General features: G+C 44.2%; 2 protein-coding genes across 2 annotated transcripts; both read right to left on the bottom strand.

Moving 5' to 3' along the window:
* Positions 1-1,817: 1,817 nt before the first annotated feature.
* Positions 1,818-4,084, bottom strand: LOC311376759 (carbonic anhydrase 4-like; the record flags this gene model as incomplete). The annotated part of the gene is made up of 8 exons (XM_084491235.1): positions 1,818-2,006; positions 2,160-2,323; positions 2,578-2,644; positions 2,871-2,963; positions 3,085-3,230; positions 3,471-3,635; positions 3,744-3,788; positions 4,021-4,084. 8 exons carry the CDS (start codon positions 4,082-4,084, stop codon positions 1,818-1,820), a joined length of 933 nt encoding a protein of 310 aa, XP_084347361.1.
* Positions 4,085-5,036: 952 nt separating this feature from the next.
* On the bottom strand, positions 5,037-8,100 carry LOC311376760 (dehydrogenase/reductase SDR family member 11-like). The gene is made up of 7 exons (XM_084491236.1): positions 7,846-8,100; positions 7,212-7,421; positions 7,018-7,112; positions 6,662-6,791; positions 6,419-6,511; positions 6,263-6,328; positions 5,037-5,262 (listed from the first exon to the last, which is right to left on the bottom strand). Exons 1-7 carry the CDS (start codon positions 7,975-7,977, stop codon positions 5,221-5,223), a joined length of 768 nt encoding a protein of 255 aa, XP_084347362.1. The 5' UTR covers positions 7,978-8,100; the 3' UTR covers positions 5,037-5,220.
* Positions 8,101-9,721: the final 1,621 nt, after the last annotated feature.

Below are 9,721 nucleotides of genomic sequence, written 5' to 3'. Positions count from 1 at the left end.
GTAGGCCTCCGTCCTCTGTTGTCAGACAACGCAAACCTCAGAGTCATATCAAGGGGAGGAAGAGGAAGTGGGGGGTGGGGTGGCGTGCGCGCTGCAAACCAAGAAATAAGAAGAAGAAACCCGCTAGTGAGTGAAATAAGACATTATCACAACTTCCACAAACAAATAAGAAATTATTAGAAGCTGATGGAGGACTCAAACGGGCTACTTCTAGGGACACCCCTTTTAAAAGGAGGTGACAATAGTTGCTGGTGCTACGCTAGGCTGACCTCCGGGGGCCCCATGGGCCCTCCCTCCCCCCTTCTTCACTCTGTGGCACTTATTTAGAAAAGCAAACTTATTAGTGAGACATTTCTTATTGTGGCCGATTCTTTCACTTCCTTTTCTTTTCTTTTCTTTCAGCAGGGGGGGGGGGCTTCTGGCCAACGGCATCCATTTTCTGCTGTTCAGATATTATTCCTGCACATTTCTAACTGATATCACATAGCCTGACTGATTGTGGGTCAGGTAGAAGTGAATTCCACGATTGTTTAACCTTGCCTTGGCTGAAGAAAACCGCTCTTGAGTCTGTGCAATGTGAGCCACCTGCTCTCTCTGTGCCCATGCACCTTGACCATAAGTTAATCTACACCCAGCCTTCTCCAAAGGAAACAATACAACAATACATCTTCTTGGGAACAACATTAATTTCATTATGATTGGATAAGTATCACGATCAAGAGAATGGCTGTCATTTTCCTGTTTTTTCAAAGCTCCAGAGAGCCCAATGCGGTTGTCCCGGTCCTTGGTGTTAGGGCTGCATTCCTTTAGCATGACCGCGGGGAAACCTCCCTAGCATGAGCGGTGTTCTACCCGGGAACTCTTGCATCATCAGTCGTCTATTTGTGTTGTACCTGGGGATTATACCCAGTGAGGGGACTCATCCTGTTCCCAGGGCGGTGTAGAGAGAGTCCTTGTCCTAAAACAAGAACTTCAAGCGGGTCAAAGTGAACAAGGTTGGTAACCCACCTAAACGGCTTCAGGTGATCACATGACACATTATCAGAAGAGATAAAGCTGTTAGATGGGTTACTCGCCCCCCTAACCTTACCTCCTCGGCTTTTGAGACATAAAACTAAGAAAATAAACTAAGAAAATACACTAAGTGAGTGAAGCCGATTCAGCTCCTCCAAAGACAATGGGAATTAACCAATTTTACGAGATTTTACGTGATTTACGTATTGTTGTTTTCAATCTCAGCCTGAAACATGGCACAAAGTGAGGGGTGTAGTGTGAAAAGTGTTCCTGAGCAGATCAATTGTTTGAGCATGACTTTAACAAATCCATGGTTAGTGGATATGTTACACTTCAAGGCCTTTTCATTTAGACATTTTACCCAGGAATCATGCCGCCACCTAGTGGGGCATAGAAGAATTGCCAGTGGCTGAATCTTATATCCTATTTCAGGGACTTGGTTGGGCCTGCCTGCAGCTAAATAAAAACCATAGCCGATTAATTGGTAAATCATGGTATGCTCCGTTGTCCTGAAATGTCCTCATCCTCATCCTCATCGTCGTCCGCTTATCCGGGGTCGGGTCGCGGGGGCAGCAGCTCATGCATGAAATGTATTTATATTTAATAAATATATTTGTATATGTATATAACTCTGTAGTATAAATACATGTTTGTGTGTATCTAAATGAGTGTGTGACAAAAGGACAAACGACATGTCTAGCCACATTTAAATATACATTTATTCATTATCCCGTAAAAATATTCAGTAGGCCTATGCTGTGATTTGTACTTCACATTCCATCGGACTACACAGGTGTTTGCGTTCAGCCCTCGCTGTGCAGTGAGGGTCCACTGGATATCAACACAGAGCAGATGAGCAGGGCGGTGCTAAGCAGAGGCAGGCCGCCTCCGGAGGAGTAATACACCTTCCTCCCGTTCAGCGGCTGCTCTGGTCGGTAGGTATTCACCATGCGAGTCCCATGGGTCGACCGAAGACGGGAGAACGCAGAGAGCTGTCACAACATAACACAACACAACCAGGGCGATCAGCGCACACCACCACAGACACACAACGGGGAGGGGGCAGTCAGACAAACACACACACGAATTCTTCAATTATTTCACCATGTCACAATTCACAGAAACCAGTCCTAGAGCATCAGCACCTGTTTCCTGCTGAGCAGAACGGGGGTTTCAAACAGCGTCCACACGACGGACTCGTCACAGTGCGGCGTGGTGAGCGAGCCCTGGTAACGGAAGTAGCGCGTGAGCGTATTCTCCGGGGGCACGAGCCGGCCCAGGGTCACGCCGTCCAGTGTGCTGTTGCTCACTTAATGAGGGAGAAACATTAATTAACCCGCTATCAGCACGGAGCCGGTTCGCTCTGGATAACAACGGGATAACACCACTGTTATCTGGATGACACCCTAAACGGCAAAGGTGATTTAGTCTGTGTTGTTCATTCAATGTAATATTTTAGATTAACAAATGATCTGTCGTACAATTAGCGGCTGGAGATCTAGATAGTGTGAGTCTAATTCACGTTGGATTGGTTGTTTGCTGGTAACCTTGTTGTTTGCTCACTTTCATGTGTGAGGTCTTTCAGGGCCGATATGATGGGGTCGTATTGCTTATTCGGAGTCGGAGATTCCTGAAAATCCAAAGAAAGTAAGACACGCATAGGCATTAGGCCTAGATCCAACTGAGTACTTGACGATTATGACTGTTTTTCACTATTGAGCTTGTAATGTTGAAAAGGAAGTTTGCGTACACTGTTATCTAAAAGCAGTATAGCGTTATTCGTTTAAATGACGTTAATAATATTTCCACCATGAGAGACAAACACGTAAGTCTGTACAGGGTTATGTTAGGCCTACCTGAAAAAAAAATCCAAGAACTGCAATCCCTGTGTCGTCCGCCACAGCTTGGTCCAAAGTTTCATATTCTTCCTTTATATGGACGATGTGCATCTGCAATTGACGGTAACATGCACAAGTCAATGCTTATGCATAGTGCTATATGCAAAAGTGACATTTTATAATCTAGTCCTATACATTTCAGAGTGAATCCACACTGATTTATTATGGTCACCTCCATGGGGAATCGTTCTCCATCAATAGTGTGCTCTGACCCCGGGCCACCGTCTTTCCCCCAGTGGAAGTGGAGCTGCAAGGCCTTATATGGCCCTTCCAGCTGGCCTCCTTGGATCTTTGCATTCGTGGGTAGGTCTACTTGAACTAGAATCAAAAACATAAATATGTACACAAATCCTTGACTACTATCTGCCCTTATTTACATTTTCATCCTAGTCATTTGTTTTGATCATTCAGTTATGACTCCCAAGGTCAATGTATAATGTTAGAGGACAATAACGTATTAGTAATAGAAACTGAGCTTTTCAGTTTATTAAAACAATTTTCTCAAATGAAATGATATGCAGCCGCAAAACATGGGTTCAAATACTTCTAAACACAAACCGGTATGTCCGTTGTTTACGATGCGACCTCGAAAAATCTTCTGATAGTCAATGAGTTGTAATGGAACCAGCCTTTCATCTGGAAGCACTCTCCTTGTGACTATATTCACAGGAGACTGTGCTCTTCCACCACAGTGCGGAGCGACCAAGGGCCAACCGTCAGGGCCTGTGGACACCATAGTGTTGACATTGATAACGTGCTGTTGTAGGAGCCCGCCGCTCTCCAATTAAATCAGGTACATTTCCTGCCATGTCCGCACTCCGCAGTACTCACCTGTGCATGTCCCGTTACATGACACATCCGACTGGTAGCACCAATCTAGAAGAAAGTATGTGTCTTAAAGATAACTAATCTAGCCATGTCAAGCCATGAGTGTTTCAATCATAAAACAGTAAATCAAACATGTGTTGTACTGTACATTATGAGAACTGTTATGGTCATTTGGGGGTTAACACCTGCATTACATTTTTGAAAATATTCCGAAGCATATTCAAACTAAAATGGCTATAAATGGTTCTGTTAACCTCGTAGATTGATTAAACTGACTTACCTGCTGCCCAACTTGGCTTGATAGAAAAAGCTAAGAAAAATAAAATGATTATATCCATTGTCATCGAGTGTATGCAGGTCTGTCTGGCCTTTACCAATGAATTAAACCTATCAGATATTTATGCAAAACCTCATCCACATTTATCACCCACTGTTGGTGAACCACAAACTCTTAGTGCCCATAGTAATGCTGACTGACTGATATATGCAATAATATAATCATAAATTATTTTGACTTTGAAGATAAGAAATATGAGTCATTGTGTTATTTATTAAGTGTGCACTCTCACGATACAGAAGATAATTGTAGATTTATATGGACTGGTTTGAAATTGATAGGTGTACCATAGTGAACTGTTGTCAAATAATCTGTGTGTACATGTCAGTCCACTTTCCCTATCAATTCACTGGCTTGTTGGATGTCCCAAATCCTTGATGTGGGTTTCTGGGTAAGTCTCTGGATCTGCACATCTTACCACTTTAACTATCTGATTGGTAGCTATGTTGCGCTCCATGGGGTCCTCTGATGTATGGTGTCTGGCACTACCTCCACTGCACGGAACTAGACTCCCCACTGGAACCCCAAATTCTTTTCATGTGTGTAACCAACCAGGATGGTGGTACCAGCTACTCATTAATTTCATCCATGTACAGTATATGAAGGAAAAATGTGACTCAAGCTTATAGATTCAGGTTAACAATGTTAAGTTACTTTGTTTTGTTTAGGCTACACATTTCTTTACATTCATTTTTTATCCAAAGCGACTTACAATCAGTACATATGTCAGAAGAAAGGGAAACAACAATGCTGTTGGATGTTGGTAGAGTAAAGATCAAAGAAAGAATACAAATAAAGAATCAAGTGTCAAGCACTAAGGGAGGAGCCTATGCAAAGTCCAGTTGAACTCTGAAGTTCACTTAGACTAAACTGATAAAGAAACAAGCCTGAGACCGATTGAGTATTATTGCTAAACTCTTGGTTTCAAACAATTAACACTTTTATTCAAACAACATTTTATACACCATCTGTATGTATAAGAAAGATAATACGCTTTAATGGACATGGAAATGCAGTTGCAAAGGCGTTATCAGGTTCTCATTTTTAAATCAATCAAACACCATGGAAGGAGGCCATTGTATATTGATTATTATATTAATCTTGAATATTATGAAAATTGTATTCAAATTATTTGACCTCGTACTAAGACTTCTGTTCCACAGGGCGCATTTGAATGTCTCCAATCTGAGGGGAAAAACACATTGGGGTCAAGGAACACAACAGACGAAAGCTTTAAAGGTCCCATGGCATGCTATTTTATGGATGCTTTAATATAGGTATTAGTGGGCCCCTAATATAGTACTTGAAGACGTTCAAGAAATTCAGCCTTGGTGCAGAGTTACAGCCACTACGAGCCAGTCCCAGAATGAGCGTTCCACAAACGCGCCGTTTTTAGAGGCGGGTCCAGGTGGAGGGTGGGGGTGTGGCCCTGAGCAGCTTGTGGCCACGGTACCATGCGCTAGTGTTTACAGTGGAACACTGAACACTCCGGGTGCTCCGGCGGGAGTCCTGGAGCTCTATATCTAAATAATATATTATATTTAGATATCTATATAATATAATATATCATGGTCAAAAGCTGTTTGCGCCTCCGGATGATATTATGAATCTCAAACGACTGCGTCGGGTTCTCAGACGCCTCTGGTTCTTCCACGTCAATATTAAGTACAGACTGAACTGCGAAATGGAGGAGAAGGGGATTGTTGCCCGGGGTTGTCTGCGTCAGGTTGATTGAGAAGGAATTGGGAACCGTGACATGGAGGAGAAAAGGATTGTTGCCCAGGATTGTCCGTCGGAGCCCCGCTGCCCACTGAACGCTGGCCGCACCCGGGGCTGCCTGCTGAACGCCCGCCCAGCCCCGCCCAGCTCATTGGCGGGCCAAATTCTCTGGGCGGGCCAAGCAGAGAAAGGGGAGGTAACCTGGTCCCGTATGACGTCATACTTGACCGGAACCCAAATCGAAGCGTTTCAGCAATCCTTTTTTCAAAGACGGAGTAAGATAGCTACTTCTCGGTTTACACCTAATGCAATTTTTAGCTATTGGGGGACCATAGGGAGGCTAGGGGAACTCAACTTAATGTTAGAAAACCTCAAAGTGAAATCTTCATGCCATGGGACCTTAAAAACATACCCATTATGAATACAATAAAAGACATGACACCAAATGAGAGCATGACCCAAGTACCTGCACGTGTGGAGGTGCAGCCAAGACGTATGTGACAGCACTGGAAACGTCTTTAGCTTCCAAATACTGCAAGAAAAGACAAGGGTTGAAGACATCGGTTGCGTGGCAGGCAGGTTCCAGCACTTGCCAAGCATCACTTATAAAAGGAAACACTACCTTTATACTGCCAAAAACGGAGGGGCCCTTCTCTGGGTTCTGGTGGTACATTCTTGAATGAAATTCAGTCTCCACAAGGCCAGGAGAAATGCACTAGAAAACACATTAGTGAAATGCAGCAGGTATAATCCAAAATTATCCAACAGGCACAATACTGATTAGATTTTGATACATATTATAAACTGACCCCATTTTGATCACATTTTAATCAATAAGGGGGTACATGGAATGGCTTGATCTTACGGTTGCCCTTATTTGGGTCTTGGCCTCATGCAGTTCCTGTCGCAGGCCCTCAGTCAGAGCCGTAACGGCGTACTTGGTGGCGCTGTAGAAGTGCACATCAGCGGTGGGCACGACCCGATGGCCACTCATGCTGCGAAAACAAAACACAGGCCCACTTCAACATCTCAGAGTGTCCGCAGCCGACCTTCAATGTACGGTATTTCGGATTGGAACCCAAATGACCAGTACCAATAGATACAAATGATGCAGTTTATTCAAATTGAAAACATTTTGAAAACCTACTTGTCAATAAAACTGATATTTGGTTCAACAGCAAGCAGACCTGAGTTCATCCTGAATTTCAATGGAAACAGTACCTGTTAATGTTAATGATGTGCCCGTCATTAACATTTCGCCCTTTCATTGACTGATAGGCTTCTCGTGTGCATATGGACAAGGCAAGGACATTCACCTGCAAAACCAAACACATAACACTCTAACAATGACATTTTATAAACGTGTGTTTGTGTGTCTCTATATATTTTTTAATATACACAAAACGTAAAGCTACCTGCAACATGTTTCTCCAGCTGCTGGTTTTGCCATTCAAAATACTGTCTGGATGAGCAAGGCCTGCGTTGTTGATACAGACATCCACCCCTCCGTGTTGGGCTTTAATGGCTGCGAACATGGCAAGGATCTCCTCTTCATTGGACAGGTCACATTTATAGGGAATCAAAAGCCCAGTGTAGCCAGACTGCTGGCACTTGGTGGCAATGTCCTGAAACACAGAGTTGGCGGTTATTTGGTGGATTTAAATGTCTGTCATACCTCCGATAAACAAAGCCACATGCCAGCTGAGATGAGGACCTCCTGGCGGATCGTGGGCATCACCCAGTCTCAAAACAGGAAAGTAAAATAAAACACTTAACACATTGGCATTCTTCGAGTAGGAACACTCGGGGCACTTTTCTACAGCTGATTATAGAAAGGTAAGTAGTTCAACAACGAGCGATTCCCCATCCCAATAAACTTCACGAGGAAAGTCAATCATTGACCCGTTTCTGGCAAATGTGCAGCGACAGCGCGGCCTATTATACAACACACAACTCGTCTTTTTCGGCCGGTTATAATACATCAACATGCATACGAGTTCGGACGAAAAATATTAAGCAAGCGATTTGCATAATTCATCCAAACATTACCTGTACTTTCTCCACATTCCGGGCGCAGCCGACGACTTTCATGCCGTGCTGGACGAGCTCCTCGGCTACCGCCGCCCCAATCCCTGCAGAGGCTCCGGTCACCAGAGCCACCCGTCCCTTCCAGCGGTCCATTCTCACACACAGTCGGATGTCTGAAGTACTTCTCACGACAGTTAGATTATGTGTGCTTATTCTGTCACAAGCAGGACATTTGGTGGATTCATTGTAATAGTGCCAGTTTGAGAAGGCGGAGCTTTATTGCACCGCCCTAAACCTCCGACCCCAAACAACTTTCCACTTGCTCCACATGCGAATGCGCTGAATGTTTCACCCCTCATCCCCGCAATGCGACTGTCCATTCATCATGTGTGGACATGACATAAAGGAGTTTTCGTATAGATAAAGGGGTCCTTTTGACCGATTCACCCCAGGCAAAAGGTTAACAACAAACATGGATTTTCCATCATACTCGATAAAGTATTAGTATTTAGGCTTAGGGATATATACATAGGCCTACAGAGGCGCAGTTGCAGTGTACACATACCGTATGTGCATTGCTTTATACGTTTAACTGTAGTACACCGTCCCAGACAGCCAGTGTCAGTGTTGGGCAGTGTTCAGTTCTCGTATCGCTCTTGAGAAGAAACTGTTTTTAAGTCTGTTTGTATGTGATTCACGTGGGTTTCCTCCTCCCTCACCAAAATGCAGGTGTGTTGGGTTCATTCTCCTGTCTGTGCCCTTGACAAAGGCACCAGCAGTAGTCCTGGAGTGGTTCCTTGGGAGCTCTACTCAGGCTGCCCATTGGCCTATACAGCTAGTTATGGTTAAATGCTCCTAGTGATGCTAGTGATGGTAGAATGCTCCCAGTGCTGCTGGTGGTGGCCTTAAATGGGCCTAATGCTGCTGGTGATGGTTAAATGGTCCTAAAGCTGCTAGTGATGGTTAAATCCCCCTAGGACTGTCTGTGCTGTCAGTTGGACTTCACTGATTTACAATTGAGGCCTTACGAAGAATCAGAACCCTTTCTTTTATACATTCTTATTGGAGAGTCTTTAATAATAACCTTTTGAAATTAATAATGTCCTTATTTCTCAACTTTGTACAAACACAACATATATGCATTTGTATTCAAAATAGAATAGGGGTCACAGCCTACATACCGTCATATTACACCGCATTAGGCCTAATCAACGACCACAGGGGGATGGTAAACAAAAATACAAAAAAAAAATAAGACAAAAAAATCTGTCATGCCAGATAATTCTGCCAGCTCATGATTTGTCCATGTTAATAATAGGTACTCATGATTGGTCTGGATATGTCAGGATAAAAGCAGCACTCTGAATAATAAAGGAATAATATTACTACGTGCTTTATACATGACTTGAAATGTATTCTCCTATAAAAACCTACTGAGTTGTTTCTACATGATGCATAGCGCTGAGATGTGACGTTGGAGTGTCGGAAGCATCTTCCAATAGGCCTACGTCCTCTCCTCTCCCTATCCACCGCTGGGTCCTCGCTCTATCCACCGCTGCGTCCTCGCTCTATCCACCGTTGCGCCCTCTCCTCATCCACCGCTGAGTCTTCGTGGAAGTGCAGCAGCCGCGGCTGACATCGACGCCCACTGTCACACGACAATGATGTTCTTAGAATAGACGGAACCGTTTCATGGCGCTATCGGATCCCACGTTAAAGGTATGTACGGGTGAAGGACAGACGGAAAAGAGGAGTTTTTAGGCGGGTTCAGTCGGTGTTGTGCTAGCCACAGAGTTAGCATCGTGCGTCTGCAGTCTGCAGTCTGCAGTCTCGAAACAGTGCTGGGACTCGGGCCAGCCCCATTGGTTAGCTCGCTTCACACTTGACGTCTCAGAGA

This window comes from Micromesistius poutassou (assembly GCF_964030765.1).
Source record: "Micromesistius poutassou genome assembly, contig: SCAFFOLD_5294, whole genome shotgun sequence".
Lineage (NCBI taxonomy): Eukaryota > Metazoa > Chordata > Actinopteri > Gadiformes > Gadidae > Micromesistius > Micromesistius poutassou.
This window is presented reverse-complemented; position numbering and strand designations above follow the sequence as displayed.

Excerpts from the sequence above, each read along its gene's own strand:
- LOC311376760 (XM_084491236.1), bottom strand. The coding sequence starts at position 7,977 with ATGGACCGCTGGAAGGGACGGGTGGCTCTGGTGACCGGAGCCTCTGCA. Across the intron at positions 6,792-7,017 it reads CACATCATTAACATTAACAG|CATGAGTGGCCATCGGGTCG; the intron begins GTACTGTTTCCA and ends TTGTTTTCGCAG. Across the intron at positions 6,329-6,418 it reads CCGTTTTTGGCAGTATAAAG|TATTTGGAAGCTAAAGACGT; the intron begins GTAGTGTTTCCT and ends CTTTTCTTGCAG.